This window comes from Ammospiza caudacuta, chromosome 2, assembly GCF_027887145.1.
Source record: "Ammospiza caudacuta isolate bAmmCau1 chromosome 2, bAmmCau1.pri, whole genome shotgun sequence".
NCBI classification, from domain to species: Eukaryota; Metazoa; Chordata; class Aves; order Passeriformes; family Passerellidae; genus Ammospiza; species Ammospiza caudacuta.
The window spans coordinates 30289392-30313782 of NC_080594.1; the positions used below are offsets into that span (position 1 = coordinate 30289392).

Consider the following 24391-nt stretch of genomic DNA (forward strand, 5'->3'; position numbering starts at 1 on the left):
TGTGCTCCTGGTTCCTGCTCTACTTGGGGCTTTGCTTGCTCCCTCCACCCTGTGGAATTCACCAGCTGGGGGTGAGGCTTGCATACTCCAATCAATGTTGGGGTCCCCCATGGTGTCTGCGGTTGAGCTTTTTTCCAGATACCTTCCCAGGAACAAATGCTTGGACTGGCCAGAGAAGCCCTTTCACATTTGCTATGCTGTAGATTAGCACACAACTAGGGAGAGAATGTGTCAAGTGCTGACAAACAAGTCGATACTGCAGGATGGCCAGAGTGTGGAATAGAAACTTTCCCTCACTTAGCAGTGAAGTGCTTTGGGTTCTCCAACCTTCATCATTTGTGGTCTACTTCTCTGACAACCAAGTCTTTCCTTGGCAGCCCTCCGTGGATGAACAGGTTGAAGTGGCTTGCTCTGATAGTGGGCTTAGGCCTGGTAGAGCCTTCAGCTCTGTTTATAATAAAGTTCTTCCCATACAGACAGCATACAATGCTTTGTCACTCCCTAGCATCTCACACGGGGTTGTATTTTCAGGAGGCCCTGTGAATGGGAGCTAGCTGGCACCTCGTGTCCACACAAGGTGCAGCTTTCACACCAGCTCCATGTGGTGAGAGCCACACAACTATTTCAGTTTCAACATGTCACCAGCTTTAATTGGGTACTTGAAAGTTAAGAGTGATGATGGGTTTTATTGCATCTCCCATGTTACTTAGGGATGATGGTTTTTGTGGCTCAGTGGCTGGTAGAAGTGCTGTTCTGTGCTGGAGCATTTTGCACTGCCCTAGTTGACTGTGCCATCACACATGTAGGTATGCTGGATTTCCATGAGTGCCTTTCCATGAGTGCCTTCACTCATGTTGCATGCAGTAAGCACTTTCCTTTACTTGCATTTAGGGTTGAAATGGCTTTTCAGAGGTTCCCAGCACTTGTAGTAGTTTTTATCTAGGCGATTTGAGGTCTGGAGGCCCCATTTCGTGACAGCAAGGCTGAGGGATGATTCAAACATGAAGGCCTGTTGGGAAGAGGAAAGGTAGCTTAGGGTAAAAGGAAAATTTTAAATCCAGGCAAGGTGTCTGCTCTAGCACAAACAGGATTTGTATGCATTGTCCAGTATTTCCAGGTTATCTCTTCAGCCTGACCAACTCAGGGAGAATGCTCTTCAGATCTCTCAATGCAATAGTGGAATTAGTCTCAGGAGTGACTTTGGACTCCCTGCTTGCCTAGGAAAACCAGGTTGTTCCAAAAGCTCTAGTTCAAGGTCTGTTGATGATCATCATTAGATCTTAGGGGGTAGAGACAGGAGGACAGTCAGGGTGTTTGCTTCTTTGCCCATAGGCTAAGACAACAATGAAGTTCCCAGCTTCCTGCTCAGGCAGCAGTACATGTGAGCAGATGATCAAAGCTGCCTGGCACTGGATGTCTCCAGGGGAGCTCCTGGGAGCTGAGCAGTGCTCACTGGTAAGGGAGCTGAATGCTGCAGCAGTTGGGTCCAAGTACTTTTCCAGCTTGCCAGCAAGAAGGGACAGTACTAGGCTTTAGTTTAAAAGTGGGCACTACCCCAACTCTTACAAGCTCCCTTGGCTCCTTACCATGGTCCCGTCTGCGACCCGCTCTGGCTCCAGCTTGGCTTTGCTCGCCTTCTCGAAGCAGTCAGCGTCTGGCCCGTGAGGGGTCATCATGCTGTGCAAGCTGCCGCCTCCCGGCTGGAAACCTTCCTCCTTTGCTTCATAGTGGCCTTTGATGAGCCCCATGAACTCACTCATACAGTTCCCTGCAGGAGGCAAAGAGAAGAGGCTGCAAAGAACAGTGGTTGGGAGGGATTACAGACAGGCTGTGAGCTCCTTGAAACCCATGAGCTAAGCTGGGCCAAGCAGAGGGTGGAGTGGAAGTTTCTAGACAGTATCTATCATGCTAGGGGACATCAGGGATCCTACAGGCAATGCTTGTAAAGTTGTACAGGATTTTACTTCCTGAATTCAGAAACACTAAAGAGCTCCCTGATGAAGGAAGTTCATTAGAAATGACCTTAATGAAGGGGGTTCCACCAATCCCTAAATTATGTTGTTAGACCTGTGCTTTTCCTGCCATCTTGAGCTGTGTTCGTAACACACCTGCATAAGGACTGCATGGTATAACCTAATTTTACAGACTTGGATTAGGGATTGTGAGGTGTTGGAAAGGAAGTTCAGGAATCACCCCTGTGTTACAGACACAGTATACCTGATCAACAGTCTTATGGGAGAGTTTGCTCTGCTGTCCCAGGTTATAAGCAGGAAATTATTTTGATAATCCTCTTCTACCACCTCTAGTGCAGTCAGACACTTCACTACCTTATGCTTTTAATTCATGCATTATCTGCCTATTTCTCTACATCCACTGTATGCCCAAAGACAAGGAGCCAAATCTGTCCTTCCCTGAGGAAGAATAACTTCCAGTAGACCCTCTGAAACCACTAGAGTAACATACCACAAACGTAGGCAAGGATGGTTATATGTAATTGTTCAGTACTTACTGAGTTATGCTCCCTGTAAGGAAACTATTTAACACCTGTCATCCAAGCTTTCAGCTTTCCTGCACCTGATGTGACTAAACAATATGGCATCTTTCTGCTCAGCAGTTAGTTTTTGCAAAATCAGGACATGCTTCCCTAGCTATTTTATATATAGCCCTTTTTAACCGCTAGTTCAATCCTTGTTAAGTACAATCCAGAGTCTGAAATGTTTAACAGCAAAACTAATTTAGCTCAAAGCAGAGTTGGCCTATATATGTATGCAAACATTTATTCATTTTCATTCCAAGTTGTCAGTGTCTCATGTAGGACTGGATAGTTACAAGATTTTCATTGAACCCGCTCATGTACTGCACTTGACGCATTTAAACTGCAGTACAGACCCTGAGAGCTAGATACCAATTTGTCTGCAACAGAAATTTTAATATCTCTTAGGAAGACTGGGCAGGTAAGTAGGAAAGTGAGGAGATGAGCAGAGTCCAGTCTCTTTTTTGCTTGCAAATTTCATATGTGAACCCAAACATCTTAGGTGTGCCTCTCTTCCCTGTTACTTAAATAGTGTTGTCTACAAGCAGGATGTTGTAAAGTTAAAATCTCTTAGTGGCCAGTAGGTATTAAGGACCCACCATCATGAGAATCACATAAGAACTCTCTCAGACAGAATTTATATATGCCCATGGTATAAAAAGTGTATCAGGGTTTTTCAGTCAAGGTTCAAAAGTACTTAGGAGTAATTCACAGCCTCTAAGGATGTAAATGCAGCCAGGAGAAGTCAGTATTTACAAGCTGTACAACCCCCTTAGTATGTGAAATTGTTACAGTGTCTAAGAGGAATACTTTTGAAACACCATTGCTATACTTGGAGCAAAGTTAATGAAATATAACTCTTGAGTGCATCAAAATTCTCTGAACACAGGCTTTCCACTACACCTGAGGAGAGGAGGCAACAAAGGATTTCTAGCAAGCAAAATAAGCCCCTGGTGAAATACTTGGAGAGAAGGGACTTCAGCAGAATTGAACTTGTTGGAATCAATATGGCACTTCTACCCCAGAGTTCCTCAGTCCTGCTATTCCTCTCTTAATGCAACAACATTCTTGTCACAGCACTACTTGCAGAAGGAATTAACATGTGCAGTGTCTTGATAGTTGACAATTCCAATGTCTGCCTTACTCACTCAAGCTCTTCCTCTCCATGGCTGGGGTAGAGCAGACAACCAACCTACTCATCCTGAATTTAGTGCTCCAGCTTATGGCTTATGTGCTTGGTCAAGTGAGTAGCTGTGGCAGCCACAGCTGTCCTCATGGGTGCTCTTAGATCATCACAACATGGACAAGAGAAGGAGAGCTCTTTCTGCCTTTTAGCTCAGAAGAAAGCAAAGTTGAACATCTTCATATTTGTTATGGCTCACGTTGCATCTGTGTAAAATTAGCACAACTCTGCTGATGAGCAGCAACTTCATTGTAGTTAACCAGCAGTGTGTCTCACCTCCTAGGGCGTAGGAAAAGTGTCTTGGCACTATCCCAGCCACTCAGGAGATGTGTTTTCCTGTCACCCTCATTATTGCAAATGAAAGCAGAATGACAGGGCAGGACTTTGCCTGTGGAATTTACTCAGATGATTGCAGAGCTGAGTGCTATGTTTGCAAGTGCCACTAATTCTGCTGGCCTCCAAGGTGTTTGGAAATAATTTAAGTGGCAGAAGGAACTGGCTGTTAAACTGTGGTTAGTAAGTGTGCAAAAATCCTCTCAGCACTTCAAAGTGACCACAGCATGGTCACTTGATATCTTCTGGGATGGAGCCTGTTAGCTGTTGGTGTAAGGAGTGCTGGATGGCCATGCTTTCCTCCTCAATCTCACAGGGCAGGGTGTCTCATCCTCTCCCTGGAAGGGGAGTCCCATGTCAGGAACTGGATTTCTAGGATCCATTCAATGCAACATGTTGCCATGCTCTGCCAAGACGAAGCCAAAAAATTGCCAAAAAGAATCCAGATCTGCAGATGGCAACCAAATCCAAAAAATATCAACCAAATCCAAAAAAATATCAACCAATTCCCTGCCTGAGAAGCCAATTCCTCATCACTGGCTTCTTAAATGTGAGCAATACCTCCATCACTGTACAGGTGGTGAAGAAGGGCTGTGGAGAGCCAATTACCTCCTTTGCTGTAACTCTGATCCCACCATACCAGTGCCAGGTCTACACCCCTCTGGGCTTCTCACCGCTTGCAGTATGATATTTCCCTTTCTCCTGTTCTTTATCTATGTACTCTAATGAGATATTAAGTGATTCACGGCTGGGTGGCAGGACAATATCTGACTCATTTGTACAATGCCAAGTTCAATATGCACCCAGGCTCTGTGGGAGCCCCTCGAGTGCAGACACATACACCTATGCAGAAGCAATGGCCCATCACCTCTGAGTTTTCATGAGATGCTTTAAATAGGAACATCTTTGGATTTGTCCATTTTCCAGGGAGGACTGACTGACTCCAAGAAGCTGACTAACTGAGCCAAGGACAACAAACCAGGCTGCAGCTTCCTTGCACATGCTCTCAAACAAATGGGGACTTGTTTCTTTCCTGCAGCCTTGGGCTCAGGCAGAGCCAGGGCAGCGCAGACGTACGGTGGTAGTAGGGGGGGCGGAAGGTGTTGTTGGCCACCCCCCAGCGCGGGGGGAAAATGACAAAGTCAGCGAGTGCCACGCCAGCACGGGTCGTCTTGGCTGTCAGGACAGTGAAGATGGAAGGATCCTGGAAAAAAGCAAAGCAAAAAAGCATGAAATGGAGCAGGGCTCAGAGCTGTCTGCTCAGGTCACCTGGGTGGTAAAGCTGACTGATACAGCCTCTACCTGGCCTAAACACTTTTGTCACCTGCACCTGACAGTGTCCCTGGGGGACAGCACTCAATTCCATGCTGTACAGGGAGGATGAGGAATGGGTCTGGATGGTTCTTCCTTAGAGCAGCTTTGGCAATCCTTCCCATCCTGGCCCTCGTAGCTGGCAGCATAGATGAGGAGGGTGGACAACACTGCAATATGAGGTACTGCAATTCCAGGAGCAGTCTCCAACACTCCTACCACAAAACCACACCTTTTCCTTAGCCAGTTATGGAGGACAGGAACATCCTGCTAGAGGCATTTAGCCTCATGGCCCTCGTAGTTTACAAATGGAGAAGAAATTGCAGAGAAATTGTGGCTTGTTGAAATCTCTAGTCCAGTAAAATTATTTTCTGGGCTTTGATCCCAAACCTGTCCTTCCCCTGGCAGATTTTTCTGGAGTTTTAAACAATACTTTCAGTTGGTTCTCTCACTAGAAATGCTCCAGTTTCCCTTGCATACCCATTTGCATTGCTGTGGACATCTCATCTCTCCCACTGGATTGGTGTCTTTTTTAGATGAGTTGCTTACATTAGTTTTGGCCTTAGTTATTTTCCATAAAATCTAGAAATTATTGCAATAAAAGCTGCCAGCTCTTCAAAATGAAATTCAGTGCTGGACTCAGAGGAACCAGAGGAAGGAGCCTGTCCAATAGCAAGAAATAAATCAAGGCAAGAATTTGAAGCAACGGTGTTTTTGCTGAGTTGCACAGTGTATGTTGGCATCAGTATTCATTCCTCCTCCAGGGCACAGAAATTCTATGCTAAGCTGCACAGAGCTGTTTAAGAAGCTGATCAACCTCCAGTTATGTCTTTGTACCACAAAGGAGGATGTCTTCCCCTATGAAATCTTGGTTTGGACCCACGGAAAGCAGCACAAAAGATTTCACACTGTTTCTTAGAGCACAACATGTTTTTTAAGAGGTGCAGAAGCCCTGGAGCTCAGGGTGGGTTTGGGTGGTACAGTGGCCACAAAATTTTACTTTGTCTTGCCCAGTTCCAGAACTTACCGCATGGTCAAAAGCAACAGCATTGATGACCATGAATTTTTCCAGGTGGTATTTGTATGGCGTGTAGTTCCCATGCCAAGCTACAACATTGTAGGGGGAGTAATCCTAGCAAAGCAAAGAGACAGAGGATTACCACACACAGCCTTCCAACATGCTGCACATATGCAGGATGCTGCTCTTTCCCAAGTGAAAAGTGGGTTTTGTACTGATGGGAGGTACACTGGCAGCTCTTTAAGCACTGCCCAGTGTTGTGAGGATGAGGTTTTCCTCAGCATTTCTTCTTGGTGAACCTCAGCCTTCCCTCTGGGGTTTGGTCTCTAAGAGCTTTTCGGTGCTCAGGCAGTGTTTGGGCAATGCCAGCTCTGGTAAGGAAACTCTGGATTTTCACAGTAGCATCAGCTCCTCATTTCTACTTCGTTACCATAAACTTATGAAGGCAAAGACACTGTTGAGGTTTTGGACAACCAAGTCTTCACAAACACTTTTTTTCAGACTGAGGATCCTCCGCTGGGAAAATGAATGACCCTAGAAGACAAGGGCTCAGTTCTGCTCCACATAAGTGAGCAGGGCTTAGTGAGACGACATCCCTGCTACTGAGCTGCATATCCCAGGCCATGCACTGGCAGTCACTGCACTTGTGTTACCTGTTCTCCCAGGGCATCCTCACCTGCTGGGCTGCAAACAGCTTGCCCTGGTACTTGCTGATCACTGTGTAGCCCCCTGGCACCTGGCGGTCCTCGTACCACGCCACGGGCACCAGGAAGTCACGTGGGTTGGCCAGGCCATTGGCTCCTGGGAAAGAAGGACAAAAGGTGACAAAGCTCTTTGGGCAATCTGCTGGAGAAGTGAGAGGCTGGTGCCATTTCCTGGCTTTGTGGGTGCCTTTCTGTGTTATGAGTGACCCAACTGCTTCTTGGCCCACCATGGAACCTGAAATAGTCATGTACTTCTTGTGCTCCTATGAGTAGGTGATTGTAATTCATCCTAGCATTCAGGTCCGTGCTCCCTTTGTGACTAAGAGAGGTCCCACCAGTTGCCTTCTGAACAAGATTAGTACGTCATCCTCAATTAAAGGCATGTAACAACCAGGAATTAAGTGAAAAATGGAGGATGAATTGCTCTCTGTTCCTGGACATCCTGCTGACAGGATGCTTACCCATGCAGAAGTTATGAGGCATGTCACAAGTGGGCCAAATGCATTTCTGAATGCTAACAAAGAGAGCAATAAAATAGTGATACCTACAGGGCATACTGAGGGGTTGCTTAATGTGAAGAGTGCATTTTCAAAGTGCAAAGCACCATATGGGTGCTGGAGCATTCTTCTCCTCGTTAGTATTATTGTTACAAAGTGGTTTTGAATTTCTTGGATAAAAATGCAGACATTACTACCTGCTGCTAAGGTTTAACAGTCACTGCTTTTCTCCAGCTGTCACTTTTTACAAGTGAAAAGTGAAGTTAAAATAAAGTAAGACTGAAATACAAAGGATCTTGGTCTCTGAGGGGAAGGCGGGTAGATGGTGAGAAGAGGAGCTCTTATAATTACCACCTTCTGAAAAGGTTTACAGGCAAGTGCAGACTTTTTCTTTTCTCCAGAAAGTAAGCCTTATAATAGGTTCCTGCCTTCTGGAGACAAAAAAACCCAAAAAACTCCAAACCAAAATCCAAAAGAAAGTCTAACTGTGTCTGAAAAACTAGCTAATGGGAAAACTTATTACAAACAGGCTGGGCAACCATATCAATAATCAAGTGGAGCAGGCACAGATAAGTGGAAATGGAAGAAAGCTGCAGCTGACTAAAAGGCAAGCTGCTGAAAAACACTGCAGGCTCTATATGGAAAATGGTGCGCCCAGAATTTCACACAGAAGAGATGCTCAAGTGGGGTTCCACTGAACAGCTGCAGATTGGGTTGGTTCTCCATTGAAAGAAGGACAAGCTTCACTTTCACCATGGCCATGAGATACAAATGCCCCTGAACACAGATGTGCCACGCCAAGCTTGTTACTGATTGATAATACCACTTCATTTGCTTGAAGCATGGCTAGTCCTCTAGGTCATGCTGAGAACTAAAAATATCTAGTGGGGAAAAAAACCCCAATCCAACCTAAAACTAAACAACCAACCCCAAAACACCAGTCTGAAAGTGGAGAACTGTTAGCACTGGTTTTGTAGTTATTTCAGCTGTTACAAGAGGAGTTTCACTTCCCTTCCCTGGGACAATCTTAGTAGGAGCAACCAGGAGGTGTTTTTCTCAGCAAGATAAATTTGGAGGCCAGTACCCAAGGGCTGAGGAAGGTGACATAACCTGAGCTGAGAACTGCCAGAAAGCTGACTGGGCAATCACAATGTGGGCAGCAGGCCTTCAGATGCTGTGTCCCCTCGCAATATCTTTGTCATGGCAGCAAGAGGCTGTGCCATCATGATCTGTGACTGCACAGAGCAGGAGGCATCTGGCACAGAGGATCTGTGATTTCTGAGAGCTAGACCTGCACTCAGTGAAAGCAGATCCTCCCCAGATCCACCACACAGGGATGTGAATGTCTTGCTGGTCCAAGTCCTGTGCTGCTCATTTTATTGGTTTAGAATTCTCCAGAGGAAGCAGTTTCTGACATTAAAGCACTCTAGAGCTCCAAGGTTCCTCTGTTAACAGAAGTAGGGGGGAAAAAACCACTTGATTAAATCTAAAATGGGCCTTCAGGAATATCTCATTTTCAGTTGCCTCTGAAATCTGCCCTTCCTTTTACCAGAAAAATTCTCTCCTATCACTCCAGTTTATGCCATTTCTGTAAGTACGAGGCATCAGTGGTGATGGCCTCTTGGGTTTCTTTTGGTAGGAACAGTTTCAGAGCCAGCAGATGGGGACACGCTGACCAGAACTGAAAAGAAAACAATAGGAAAGAGGGTGGGGGACAAATGGTTCCTTCAGTGCCAGGGGAATCTCTGGACAACTAGTGTGTCACATTTTTTTGGGCTCTTCTGGGAAATAACAGTGCTGGAATGGAAAACAACTCTTTGAAGGAGCATGTGCATGGGAGGATGTGATGGATTTGGGCTTGTAATTCATGCCTGTCCCTATGGAATTCACTGTAGGTGTAACACGAGATCATTACCAATGGGTCCCAGGTCAGGCAGCTCGAAGTGTGCCCCATACACCTCCAGGATGTAGCCTCTGGTCTCTCCAAACACCTCCACACTGAAACGCATTCCTTGCTGGAAAATGAAGAAAGATACTAGGATCCTCCCAGGACTTTGCTGACAAACCATGAGCAGCTGAGTGCAGGAGTTGTCTTGCTCCAACCTCTGGCTCTGAGCCACAGACAAGGTGCATTCAGCCCTTACCTGGATGACACAGATTTCATTGGGCTCCACTAGCATCTTCCCAAACTCAGTTGTGATGAGCAGTTTTCCTTGCTGGGGCACTGTGGAAACAAAATGCAGGCAGAGGAGCTGAAGTAGTGTGGTGATTGCCACCTTCTCTCTCCCTGTCAGAGCACCCAGGCTCCAAGGAAGAGCAATGGGCCCTTCTTGGCACAGCTACACAGGGAGTCTGGGCTCCCATGCAGACTCTTGCAGCAGAGACACATGCACTGGGGTGAAGCTTCCTGGCCAACTCCATCATCCCCATGTCACAGAAGGTACTTGGATGAGCCAAAGCTTTGTGGCCCCTTGGTGTAAGTTTTGCACCACAGTCCAAATAAATGGGATTTGATACATTTGGGTCCATACCTCTCTGTCTCACAATCTTCATACAAAACAGTGCTTGTACCCATCTTTGTCAGGACTGTGGCAGTGTGAGATGTCTGGGAATAACTGCTTCCCGAGGGTAGAAGCAATACTCTGCTAACATCTGCATTGTTTTCCATGACTGTTCTGGCACAGGAGAGCTCACATTTTGACTTTAAAAACTAGCAGATTTACAAAACCTGCCCTGGCACTTTTACTTCACAGTAGTGAGGGAGGTGAGTGAGAACAATTTAATAGCTATTTGATGGAACAAATGTTCCTGTTGGTGTCCCGAAGGCATTCCTGTTCCTTACTCAAGAAAGATACAAGCAAATATCTGCCTTCTGATACCACTCAGAATATTTTTCAGCATGTGTGGACTTTATGTGTCAACCTCCACGCTTGCTGTGGCAGTCTGGTTGCCTGAGGCTGGCACAGCATGGGAGCTAAGCTGCCGTGCCAAATAATATTGGGCTAAAGCAACAAAGGCATCCAACTGTAAGCGGTTCTGAAATCCTGAGGTTTATGATTTCCAGAAAACCTCTGCCTGTGGCGTGTCTAATACCGGTCTAGGGAGCCCTGGGAAATGATCCCTGAGGAAGCTGGATCACTGCTCAAAAAGCTGAGGTCTGGCACAGGAGCAGAGCTGGTGCCAGACCACCAAATCTGCATGGCATGGGGGTGAAGCCAACCCTCTCCTCCAAATCTTGGCTGTAGAGCCCCAGGCTCCGGAAAAACAAAGAGGCAGGCAGGTGGTAGCCCAGGTAGAACCACCTGGAGGAACAAAGAAGCCAAAGCATCAACTCACCAATCAGGAAGTCGCCATCGGAATTATAAAGGCATCTAAAGAAAAAGGGAAACAGTAAGATTAAGGTGCCATAAGCCCCATGCATTTGTGCACACCACAGCCACAGCTGGGGAGGTTTGCTCTGGGAGACTGACATGGCAGAGTTTCACAAATTCACAGAATATTCTGACTTGGAAGGGACCCACAAGGATCATCAAGTCCAGCTCTTAAGTAAACGGCCCAGCCTGGAAGCAGGATGTTCTCTGACCTCTGCCAGGTCCCTGCCTTTGCACTCATGGGCACATCAGCTATTGTTAGCTGGGGAGTGGGGCTCATTTCCCCCCTGAGCTCCTGCAGGGAGCAGCAGTGCCTGCTGCATGTGTGTTGAATTCTGAGGAGCTGCTGGAGGACCTAAATCCAAGACACCTCCTCTTGCTGCACCCCATGTCCAGATGCCTACTTCTCTTGGTGGTTCCTCAGGCACTCCTCCAGTGTCTGACCACAACCCGCTGTGGACATGGAGAACATGTTTGCCTGTGCACACAGGAGCACAGGACATACAGGGATGCTGGGAGCTGGACTCCAGGTGGTGGCAGACAGACAGACAGCCTGGAGCAGCCTGAGCCACCAGCGCAGCAGGCACTGACCTGTCAGTCATGGAGGTGTTGCAGACAAAGATATGGACGGCGATGCCATTGCGTCCTCGGGGCTCGCCAGCACCACACAGGGTGTGCAGTCCCTGCAGGCAAACCCGAGGCACCAGCAGTGAGCAGAAGGCAGGGCAGCAGGGGCAGCCCTCGTTCCTCCCCTCTCCCCTCCCTCTGGCTGGGACTCACCTCCTCTCTCACTTCCCACACTGCCCCCAGCCTTCCTCTGCGTGGCCCTTTGTCAAATGCATTGGATTCTTTTTAATATAATAAAGGTTTCTTAAAATCCATGTAAGCTGGTGTTTTCTAGCCAAGGGTCTGGGGAAAACTGAGGGTGGGGGCTTTTTTCCTTCTTTAAGAGTTCCTTGAAAGTCAATGAAGAAAATCAAGCCCACTGCCAGCTGATTGAAATCTGCAATCCTCTCCCCTCCCATAGATGCTCTGCAAGCCCAGTGGTTTCAAACCTGCCAATATTACCCCAGTTCTGAGCATCTTGTGTGCCCTGCCACCCCCTGAGGGGAAAGAGAGATGGAGGATGCCCAGGTGCCCTGGTTCCCCAACTTACGCTGACAAAGTCCATCTTGTTCTGAGGGGCTTTGGGAATCTCAAAAGGTTTCCATCGCAGCTAGATTGCAGCAAACAAAAAACAAGAAGGAGGTGCCAGTGATCAGAACACAAATAGTGGTAATTCAAAAGAAAGTAGACCTCTGTCCTTCCCCTGCTTCTCCTTGCTGAGTTCTCTTTCCTCTCTTGCCTCGTTGCCTTGATCATCTGGTTTACAAGTGGTTTTGTAGTTGCTGTGGGTTTTTTTTTAATTAAAAAAAAATTTATTTGGGGGGGCTTTTAAAATTTTTAATCATAATTTTGTAAAGTAATTGGTAGGCCTGTGTAGTGCCAAGGTCAAAAAAAATCCTATTTAAAATCTGTCTCTATTAACAACACTTTTGAGAGTGAAAAAATTCAGATAAGCCAGCTTTCCACAGTCAAATTGTTATGGTCCTGTGCTCCCTGCTAAATGATTCAGTCCTTCTGTGACCCAAACGTGACATTTTTGTTTGCTCCACCTCATTTTCCCCACTTCCAAAGCAGAAATAGCTCTGCCTGCATGAGCAGGAGCCATGAGCGGCACTAATTACTTCTTGCAAAGCCTATCGAGGTCCTCAGGCAGAAAGTGCCAGAGGAGTCCAAAATATTTGCTGGATTTGGATCCACCTGCATTCTCTCACAAGAAGTTCCACAGTTTATATTTGTCTGGAGCTTTTTTGTTTGGTTGGTTGGCTTGTTTTTGTTTGGCTGGTTTATTACTGTGACATTTGTTATTGGTATTTGTTTTTTCCCTGCCTCTCAATCATAGTTTCCCTTTGTAATCTCTGTTCCTGTGTGGAGAGCTTTCTTCTGTTTCAGCATTTCTTGCTCAGATGTCACCCTATATTTTTTCATCACATTTGACTCCTTTTCAGTTCTGTCATCTTTTATAATTCTGCCATTGTCCTTGGGTAATTTTAAAGGGTCATTTTCCCCATTGACTTCAATGCGCTTTGTATACGGTGCCTCCATATGGCATCTTTTTAGATGGATGAGGACTGCTGAAGCTCCATAAGTACCTGGGTGAAACACAAAGCATCTCAGGGAAGAGTAGGTGCTGTCCAGCAAACTGAACCTTGTCTCTGGCTTTGCTTCAGAGAGGATAAGAAGGAAAGCAGGAGGGTGGCTCCCACTTACTTCCAGGAAATAACTCTCCTGGGTTTGGTGGTTGCCATTGAAAGTGGCAAGAGAGGCAGTGGGCAGAGGCTTTGCTGCTGTTTCCTTAGACAAAAAAAGTACTACACATAAATGGTTTCAAATGCTTGAGAGCTGGGCATCTTGGAATTACTGTAATCATAAATAATCATAAAGGTGCTAAAGGACATCAAGGATGGATGAGGTGATAACAGAAGTCATTGGAGCTTTATCTGGGAAGGAGCACCAGAGGCATGTAAATATGAGCCTGTCACTGCTCCTTGGTCAATGGCTGGAAAACATATTCCAGCAGATCCAGGAAATTATTTAGACAAATGGTGAGGCTGCCGGGAGGCTGGAAATTAGCTGATCATGATGCATCAAAGGGCAAAACCTGAGAGAAGTGAAAACCAATGACCATGAGATGATGTTGAGAGGAGAATGGCAACAGATTAGCAAAACCAAATGTTCTGCGGCTGGCAGGGACGAAATCATGATTAAAGACAATGGCAAGGCTGTAACAGAGGAAGACAAATGCCATCTCTCTGTTTGAATCTCCAGAATGAAAAGAGATTTCCCACAAGGGCTGCAGAGAAATGGGCTGGCAGCCAGCAGCCTCTCCAAAAGCACAGGGAGGGAGAGGATGGATGGCAGAGACATGCAGCTGCTCTGCTGGCTGAGCTGGGGCACGAGAATTGCATGGGGGGCACTGAAGGAAGGAGAAGAGAGAGCAGATTAAAGGTGTCCAGCAGGAACCCCCAGGGGAGCTGCCAGGTAGCACACATCTAACCCTGTGGCACTGTAGCCGTGCTGGGAAGCAGCACAAGTATCTTCCAAGATGGGAAGCAACAAGCATGGAGGGCTGTCCTTCCTTGGGGGACCGTGGGGAGGAACAATGGACAGGTGGCAAACAAGGAACCCATGGCTCCCTCAGACCTCTTGCAACTCAGTGCCTTTGCACTTCTGGTTAGTTTGACATTTGACTGAACTCCTGGCAGGACCAGGGCTCCTTCCAGCATGGTTACCTGGTTGGGGTCAGGCTCAATTTCATCCCAGTCGTGTGTCAGGTGGCCCTCCTCGAGAGGTTTGAAGGGTTTGTGGCAGACTGAAGGCAGAATTCGATACAGCCAGCTACAAATAAGGAAAACACCTGGATTAGCCTGGGGAAGAGGTTAAACCCTCTGGGTGGCTGCTGGCTGATTGAGCTCCTAGAATAACATTTACATGGGTGGCAACTGGAACAAGAGGTTTATTAAATATCAAATTAGTAATATTAATATTAAGATTACATAGCAAACAACAGCTCACAGCCACAGGTTTCCAGAGAGATGGCTTTTATTATGGGCTCTAAATACAAACATATCCTGCTTTATATAGGTAAATGTCTGTGTGTATTTACGTGTAATTACTTACACATAAATACACACAATTCACATTCACCCAATTGCATAGGAAAAAATAAAGATACAGCCTTTTCTGTTGCTGAAATACAACAATCTCACAGTTGGAAAAAGAAGCTTGTTTAAAGCAGCTACAAAGCAGCTCAGACAAGGCAGGGATGAGCAGCGTCCAATGGAAAGAACAGAGGAGCTCTCTGGAGACAGCCTGTATCTGAATTTGGATGCCTTACAGAAAGTAGCATCCCTTGCTTGGTTGGGCATGCCCATGCAGCAAAGGCCAGAGTTTTGTGTGATGTTTCCTGCTGCTGCAGGAGGTCCCCCTTGTCTCTGTCACTGCCTGGGACTGTCACTCTCTTTCCTTGCTGCCTGCAGGGGCTGTGGGCCCTGCCAGCACTGCCACTCCAGCATCCACACACCCTGCATGCTGCAGCCAAGCCCAAAGCTGGGCTTTCAGTCAGGTGAGAGAGCAGAGGGCATCAGAAAAGCCTGAGCTAAGCAGGGCAGCCCATGCTTGTGATGTGCTAACAGTGGTGGTTGCACTTTGGGCAAGTGGGAGAGGGGAGGAGGGAGCTCTCCCTTGAAAGCTTGAAAAATTCCATCAAGGACAACTTCGTGCAGCAAACAATGATTCATCCCTTTCCCACACACACTGAGAGCTGGCACCAGCCTGGAGAGCAGAGGCATCTCAGATGATGCATTTGCCTTTCATTTGAACAAGCAGCAAAAGGGACAGAAGAGCCACAGTGGGAGCAGCAAAAAGAGAAACCCATCTTCTGCAATCTGGTTATGGCTGGAGCCTGACAACCGGGACAGAGCTCTGGGAAGCTTGCTGCTGGCTGGAACAAGCTGTTCCCAGCACTGCTGAGGTGTTAAAGATCATGCTGGGTCCTGGCACTTTTCTGAGGCCCTGGGCAGCCCCAAAATGGGAACAGACTGATCTAGCAGCTCACTGGCCCCAACCAGTGTGCAGGAACACCCCTTAGGAGGAAAGAATCTTTCTCAGAGGCTTGGCTTTGACACTGTGCATCATCAATTGCTCACCAGTGCCAGGGCCAGGGGTGATCTCTCCATAGAAGCAGCAGGGCTGAAACCCCGCTGTTGTTTCACACAGCACACATAACCCATTCAGGACTCTGTGGTCCCTCTGAACATCCCCTTCCCTCCTCACCTTGCTCAGAAAACCACTTTGTTTCCCACCCCAACCACCCCTTGCTCAGCATTTTTTTAACCCACTTTCCCCACCAAAGCCTTTTCTCTCCTCACCCGTGGTCTTCTGTCCTTGTTCCTTTCCCAGAGCACAGCAGAGGTTTTTACCTTTCTGGGCCTGCAGGAAGCAGTGCTGGCACTGAGGCAGCCTCTCCCCTGCTCCCCAGAGCTCAGCCCAGTGCCACATCCCCCCAGTGCCGGGGTCACGGTACCTTCTCCTGTTGGTGGCGCGGGGGCAGGTGAAGGCAGAGCCCGAGAGCTGCTCCGCGTACAGGCCGTAGGGACACACCTGGGGGTTGTTCTGCAGGGGGACAAGGAAAAAGGAGTGAGGCAGTGCCATGGAACGTGGCTCTGAAGCCTCCAGCAAAGCACTGAGCTGGGCACCCTGGTGCTGTAGGGTGCTGTGCTCTCCTGGGGCTGTGCTTCAGCTCCAGTGCTCGCGTGTTCTTGCTCCTCTGAGCACCAGCCAGACCCCAAACACCATTCCCACACACCACAGAAGTGCCCAAGGGAGTCAGCACAGCCACTGAGGCTGCAATAGAGTAAGCTGCAAGGGGCAGTGCTGCACAGGGTTAGAAACAGGATTATCAGGGAAAAGGAAATAATCCCCAGTGAATACAGACTGAAAAGCACACTGGTGTTGGGCACAAACTTTTCTCAGACCAAGTGTTCAGAGGGGCTACCCCAGAGCATCATGTCTGGCTGCCTTTCCAAAAGGCTAATCAAGAAACAGAGGCTGAATGCACTGAATTCTCCCTTCTCCTGCCCTCTGCCTACAGAAGCAGTGCCCAGAGCAGGGGTTTTGGTGTTGTACTGCTTCCTCCTGACACTGCTGCCTGCTGCCCAAGAGCATCAGTGACCTGTGTAGAAGCCTTTGCTTTCCTGCAGCGTTTCTGCACAGTCAGAGTCCTTCTTTGGAGTACAAAGGGGGCATTTCCCCCTTTGCAGAGCTGTGGGTACAACTAGCACAGGTTTTAGCAACCCTTATGAGTTCATAACTGGAGGACAGATTCCTCCTTTTCAGAGAACAGAAACTAAGCATTTTGATCTAAGTAGGCCACCATCTACTCGTTTGAGATCAGCAAGAAGCAAAGACATCTGAGAACTGCAGGAAACACCCCAGTGGGACAGTCATACACCATTTGCTATCCCATCTCCCTCCTGCAAGGTCTACTATAGCATCCTGTATCCTGCTGCTGAGCAGAGCAGCCATCCATACAGCATCAAACCCTGCCCTGAGAGGTGGGCAGAGGGGAGAGCTAAAGCTCTCAGTGTGTGTGTAGCCTCCAGCCCTCCAGCTCCATCTTGTCAGTACGGGCATGCAGTGAAGCAGGGGGATCAATAACCCTTGGAATTTTTAACTTAGCCAGCACTACTGCAGATGCCAGTCTTATAAATACTGCATCGGAGAAAGGATCCACTCCTGGGACTGAAAATCTTTTTTGTCTAACTTGTTTTCAGATTTTTCTATTAACTCTTTTGATACGGAGTCCACACTCTGTCCATGAGAGCACCTCAGCCAGGAGCTGGAGGAGTCTGCTCTGCAAAGTGGTGCTGCTGTGGAAATCCTCAAAGAGCACATCCATCACATCCCACTGCCTTTTCAGCAGTCACTATTATTGATCTTCCAGTTTTAAGTGCCTATATCTTACCTTTTTTCTAGCCAACCTCAGTAACAGGACACTGCACCAGCCCAACTACCACCTGAACCAGCACAGCAGTTTGTCTTTCTTGTGAGCACACCGTGGGCTGCCATGCACACCTAGGGGACATTTGCATTCACCATGTCCCTGTGTTGTGTGTCAGTGTCCTCACTGGCACAAACATGCAAAATATCAGAACTGGGGAAATCCAGGAAGCTCAGGAAAAGCAAAAGGTCTCCATTTAACCTTAATTCTACTGGCTTCTCTGTACAGATAGGGAAGGGGAGCACCAAGGGATTTAATTGGCAATTAGTAATTAATTGGCAATTAGCACCAAGTCATAGAATCCCTAGAATGGTTTGGATTGGAAGGAGGATCCTAAACCAACCTGCCATGGACAGGGTCACTTCCCACTTGAGCAGGCTGTTTAAAAACCCATCCAACCTGATCTAGAACATTTCCAGGGATGGGCTGTTCACAGCTTCTCTGGGCAATCTGTGCCAGTGTTGCACCATTCTTGTAGCAAAGAATTTCTTCTTAATATCTAATCTAAGCCTGCCTTCTCTTGGGTTAAAGGCATTCTCCCTTGCCCTATCCACTACATGCCCTTGTGAAAAGTCCCCCTGCAGGTCCCTTGTAGCCCCATTTAGGTACTGGAAGGTGCTATAAAATCTCCCTTGAGCCTTCTCTTCTCCAGGCTGAACAGCCCCAACCCTCTAAGCCTGTCTTCATAGCAGATGTGCTGCCATCCAAGTCCCAAGTTTACAGGAGACCCAAGGGAAGCCACAGGCAGCCTCAGAGTGTGTGCTGGTGTAAAGGAGACCAGCACAAAAGGAGGTGAGGGAGGCTTAATTCTTCAGGGTTTCATTTTTCACCTTTGGGCACCAAGAAGGTAGCACCACATTTGTTGCAATTCCTTCCCTTAAAATAGAATGACCCCATATCATTTATTGTCATCAAACTTGTTCAGAAGTTACTTTTAAAAATGAATCTGTCAGTTTATTACTACAGGTATTTATTTATGTCCCCTCCCTACAAAGAAGCTTCTCCCCTGGCAAAGACTTGTATGTCAGCTTAATTGAACCCCATTCCTACAGAAGTTGTGAAATCTGCCTCTCCTGCATGAACATATCTCTCTGCTAATCTTCAAATTTCTGCTCTGGTTTAATCCAGAACTGGTGGCTTCCTTCTCAGTGTGGCTGAGTCACTTGTATTGCAGACTCCTGTAGGAAAAAAGCCCCTGTTGCTGAGCAGAGGTAATTTAGGCAGGCCTTAACACCCAAGGTGAAACTTGGAAGCTCACAAATAACTTAAAATAGAAAGTATTAATGAAAATCTTTAGTTCTGAATTCTGCCAGCATCTTATTATTCCAGTCTTGTATAAAGAAGACTCCTGGAAATTTTCATGGTGGCAGAGAGAAAGGAAACATGTTTAAATGAAAAGGAGCCAAAGGATTAGATATTCACTCAAGAGTGCATTTTGATAAAGCACTTAAAAAACCCTCAGTACCTGTCCCTCTGGTAAAGCTCCTGGGCAGCGTGGATCCTCAGAAGCATGTTCATTTCCAAATCCAGACATGTACTGTAAAACAAACCACACAGCTCATCACTGTTTTGAAAACACAATCAAAACCTCTCCCAACCACCCACCCATTGCTTTCCCATGCATTTTTCCAGGCTCTTTGTATGCATTAAGACTTTCTCAAGTGATCTGTTTGCATGTTGCCACAGACCATTTTCACAGCTCCTGGATTTGCTTCATTAGCTAACCGTGTGCTGGGCTGGGAAGCACAGACAGGAATTGCTCTCCTAAGGCTGCATGTCTATTTTGACAGCATTCTGCTCCATAAAGGTACTTGAGAAATAACCCAAATATGACATATACTGTCAGAGTCAAGGACAACAGGGTGATGGATAGGAAGAACTGTGCACTGACATTATTCTGACTTTGCTTCAGTCATGGGTGTTCCAAAATCTCCAGACTGCCTTGCAAATTTGTTCACTGGGTCCTCAGATTCTTAGGGAATGAAACTGGGAATCATTTGGTTGGCATGCCTTGTGATAAATCCCCGTGCTCAAAGAAAAGGTCAGGATGTAGATGGAATGGGGGATGAAGGGAAACACAGCCAAGTTAAACTGTGTCACTGATCTGCCCTACAAAAGCATTGTCCTGTTGGGCATGAACTGTCCACCATGGTAGTAAGCAAGGATTAATGAATTTCTGGGTGATTGTCTGGGTCTCTAGAGTAGTGAATTCCCAAGATGGAAGAGACTTACACATCCTGTCATACCTGCAGCTCTCATGGTCTGAGCATGGCTAAAAGCCACAGGATAGGGTGGGTGCAGATCCCAGCTTTGCAGCACAGGGAAAAGCCCTGCAGCAAGCTTGAAACACATAAGGGAAGCAGGAATAACTGAGACCTTGGCTTTGCACTGTCAGAAATGTAAATACAGTCCCTTCAGATGCTCCAGGAAGCCACAGAGCAGTTCTGTTGAACTCTGCATGAACACAGAGGTGTTTCTTGGCAGTGGCTGGCGGTTCAGCCCCGTGGCCTGGGAGGGAGTTAAATATTAATGCTGCCCTCTAACAACTGCAGGAGGAGCGGGGCTGCTCGTCAGCCTTCAGACAGCAGTGCCAGGATGGCAAAGCCCAGGAGCCCTCAGGCTTGGCTGTCACACGTCCTGGCTGTCCCCAGCACTGAGCAGCCCTGGCAGGCACAGGGACAATCCTCAGCGTGGTATGACCCCCAGGAGGCACAGGTGTGAGATTAAAGTGGACAGACCTGGTTATAGAAGCCCCTATAACCTGGTTTATTTTATATATATATAGCATTACAGTGCCTGGATTATTCCCCCCAGGGGTGCTCAACTTGGGCAATTTGCAGCCTCCTTATAATTTTCCCAGTGTAGCAGACACTCAGAGAGCAAGCCTGAAACCTCCAGAGAAATCATGTGTTTCCCTCAGGCTCCTTTCAGCGACCTGTAAGAGAAGGCCATTCCCAGGGGGCCCAGGCTGGCTGGAAGCCCTGCTCAGCCTGAACCTGAAAACATTCCGGTTTCCCGCGGTTCAGGGAGGATATTTCTCTCGTCTTGTAAATGAATGTACATCGCTAGGAGCTGCTCTCCGCTGGGTTCTGCGAGAAGCATATTGATATGCAAAGCAGTAGGTCACCTAAGCAGCCTTGGCAAATGTATTGTATTGGAACATTCCCCCCCCCCCCCCCGCCCCGTTTTTCTTCCCCCCTCCCTCCTTTTGAACGGAAATGCAGCAATATCTGATGGGACTGCAGCAGTTCCAGAATTAACTGAGACTTCCACACTGCATCCTCCTTCACCGGTAACACTGAGCTTGTCCGAGCATTTGCCTTCGGGCAGCCTTGTGATAAGGGGAGGAAAGAGGGAAGAGGACGAAGAGGGAGCAAGCGGATTGTCTGGAAGCGCAGCCAGCAAGGTTCCACAGGCTCTGCTGAATGCTGATGGAGGGCAGGGAGGGGACAGCCAGTGGCTCTTCGGAGGGTTTGTGCCCCTGGCAAGCGCCGTGTGCTCCCCGGCAGCCGCACTGCTGGGGCGAGGGGGAAAGGAGGCACAGAGATTTTGCTGTGACAAATCCATCCCTTGTCCTTCGGGCTAAAAAGCTGGGGACCTGCACATCTGAACTGCCCATCCGCATCCCCAAAAGTCCCTTTGCCTCTGCTTGCTGGGCCAGAGGAAAGAAACAAACCAGCTCGGCAGCAGCAGCTGCTCTGTGCCCCAGCACAGCGATGCCAGGGGCACTTCCCACCGGGCTGGGAAGGATGCTGGGATGCAGAGCTGCTGCCTTCCCCGGCTGCACCAGGGGCTGCAGGGGGTGCCACTGCCCCGCTGCCTCTGGGGGGGCAGCAGAAGCTGCTGCATCATTGTTGGGTCAAATAAATTCTTTCTTGCCAAGAAAAAAAAAAAAAAAAGACGAATTCTCAGGTAACTGCATCGAGGGCTGAAAAAAAGACATTGGCAGGACTGCAGCCACTGAAGGGGAGACGCCTTGCTGGTGATTCATCACCCTGAGTGTGGCTCCAAGACTTTCGCCTAGAGATTGGATGTGGCTTTTCTTAGTCCCTGTTTCATTTTCTCTTTCCCTGTGGCATACCTCAGAGAGGCTTCTCTCCTCTACATGCCCATAGGGAGTTGGTGTCAAACATTATCTGGGCTCCCAAAAAGCTGTGCCACATGTGGTCCCTGCATGCCTTGGAATCATCATGCTCCAGGGCTCTGGGGCACCGTGCAGGGACCCTGCTGATGCAGGCTGGTGGGAGCAGTGGTGAAAGGGCCAGGCACATCACGGCCTCTCTCCCTTCCCATCCTCCAAGTCTGTGACATGTAGCAAAAGGTATTATTCTTAGTATTTATTATTTGTTATTTATCTACCTCCCACCTCTCATTTCCCATTTTGCGCTGCACAAGGTGCCCCCAAGCCAAGGGAAATGATCTCTTTCTGCCTGCCCAGCAGCAGAGCATCCTTCCAGGGCTGAAAAATCTGTGAAAATAGAGCCCAACCGTTCTCTGTGAAGTGGTACCATGATTTGAGTCCCAGAGCACTTCCCCCTACATCTCTACCTGGCCTCTACAGTTCCTAGGTAACTTACAGAAATCTCCAGGCTGGGTAGGTTGATGGGCACTATTGTAATTGAGCAGCTGGTTTCTCTGTTACACAAAATAGTCTCTGTGGCTCTTTGTTTTCAGCCCTGCTTTTAACTACTGTTGTTATTTTGTTCAAGATCCCGTAGATTTTTATGCCAACAGAACCTTAGGTATTCATCTGACTCCACTTTGGTTTTTGTTTTGTAGTTTTTCGATAAAATGAGAGAGATAAAAGCCCAGCACAGCATAAAAAATTCAGCACAGCTCATTGATTGGAATAACTGGGATGTAAAGCAGAGTGCTCGCAATGGGTGTCGTGCTCTGACCTATAAACCATAACCTTTTGTTCTCCAGATTAGACAGCAGGCATGGGAAAAATGCATTTGAAGTCTGAACACATAGTCTGCAAAGTAATTAAGACCCTTCTTCAAACACTGCATAATGTATTTCTCTATCAGCTCCTGCTGCAGGACACAGGGAAACAACATTCCTGTCTCAACGAGAAACATGGCACTTTTTATCACCTCAGTCCAGTCAGCCCTGCAGTGTTTAACACAAATGCAGAAACATTGACATGAGCATTTGGGGCAACGAGCAGAGCGGGTCTGTCACCCTCTGTGTGGGGCTCCACAGCCTCCTGGCAGGCTGAAGCCAGAGCACACAAACCAGAGTTCTGCCCTGGTGCTGCAGGGCCAATATCCCCAGACAAAGCTGCCACCTCCCCTGACATTTCAACATCTCTGTGCTCCAAAAGTGCTGGAGATGGCCCAGGGCCAGACCTTTCCTGAAAGGACCTGCTCAGCTCTAGGCTGGGACATGACATCTACAGACAGCAAGAGAGAGGGATGGATGCCAGGGAGTGGAGAGGAAGGGCAAACCAACAGTTTTGGAGGAGAGGAGCCAAGAGAGGGTGAAGCAGGTGAGGTGGTGACGGGGTAGGGACACATGTGACGTCCCAAAGAGGAGCTGCTGGCAGAGCAGCCTGTTCCCATGAGCAGCTCAGGGCAGACCCACACTCAGCCTGCAGCCACAGCCACAATGGCCAACAAGGTGTTAGGGCTGCTAGGAGTGAGGCAGAGATGGACATGGAAGATGCAATCACAGCCATGACATGAACCAGCTGGATCCTCATCTGGAATGGTGCAGGGACAAGGCTGTCCTGCTGCTGAAAGAGGATAGTGAGGGCTGGGAAGTGTCATGGACAGGCAGGGAAGAAGCACAGTGAAATCCTACTGTTTGAGGAGACAGAACTCCTCAGAGGGGAATGAGCACTGCAAGAGCACTGTGTAAAATAATGAGCATTACAGAAGGTGGGGAAGGAGCACACTCATGTATCTCCAGGACCAGGAACAGGCTTAGTAACAATTACATCCCGAAAGTCCAGGGAGAAATATGATGATCCTACACAAGTTCCTGAGACTCACTATGTCCTGGGGTGAGGCCTTGCCACTCCTGCATGCTGCAGCAGCTCATGCACCCCAGTGGCCCTGGGGCAGCTGGCCCCCCACGACAGTGGTGAGGTGCTGATGAGATTCAGGATTGCAAATCTTGTGTTCCTATTCTTGAGCCACAAACCCCCCTGTCACACCCTTCTCCCAAAGCTGCCCCATGCTCTGGCAAATGGTGCAGGGAAAGCTCCTGCCAGCTGCCCTGCTGGGGCTGGGAGAGGAGGGCATGGCCACAGCCTGGCTGCTCCAGGTGCCCTGCAAGGGGCCCTGAGGAACAGCCCTGAATGGAGACGCTCCCGGGGCTGCCGGGGAAGATGGCAGCCAGGATTGCAACATCTGGGCAGATGTTGCCAGCCAGATTTCATAGGCTGAGGGGGAAACACCCCCTGGCAAACAGGACGGGAGGAGGGGCACATGCCAAAGGTGGGGAAAGGACAGCTCCCACCATGAAGAGGTCCTGACCAAGAATGATTTCCAAAGGAGCTGAAGAGGGAGAGAAATGTGTATTTATAGATGAAACACAGCAAAATACTTCATCCCAAGAAAGCTTTAAAAACACACCTTGGCACACAAAAGTGGCACAATAAAATGAAACAGCCCCAGAAAGTTAGTGTGAGCAGAGAAAGGGTTTCTACAGCCAGCACTGGTGGGTTCCAGGCACCCAACCTCCTACCTGCAGGCCCGTCATCCTCTCCTGGTTTTCCTCCTCCTGGAGCACACACAAACCCCGAGCAGGTATCTGGCCAAAGCAGCCTGGCAAGCAAAGCCTGCTCACTGATCAACTGAGCTGGGCTGGAGGCAGGCTGACAGTGCTGGG

The 24391-nt window shown here is 48.1% G+C and overlaps 1 protein-coding gene across 1 annotated transcript; it reads right to left on the reverse strand.

Moving 5' to 3' along the window:
• Nucleotides 1-622: 622 nt before the first annotated feature.
• On the reverse strand, nucleotides 623-24391 carry HGD (homogentisate 1,2-dioxygenase). The gene is made up of 14 exons (XM_058825436.1): nucleotides 24248-24391; nucleotides 19020-19091; nucleotides 16079-16167; nucleotides 14286-14391; nucleotides 12107-12166; nucleotides 11542-11633; nucleotides 10916-10950; nucleotides 9724-9803; nucleotides 9495-9594; nucleotides 7055-7179; nucleotides 6388-6492; nucleotides 5127-5253; nucleotides 1587-1768; nucleotides 623-1009 (listed from the first exon to the last, which is right to left on the reverse strand). The coding sequence occupies exons 1-14, from the start codon at nucleotides 24260-24262 to the stop codon at nucleotides 878-880; spliced, it is 1320 nt and encodes a 439-aa protein (XP_058681419.1). The 5' UTR covers nucleotides 24263-24391; the 3' UTR covers nucleotides 623-877.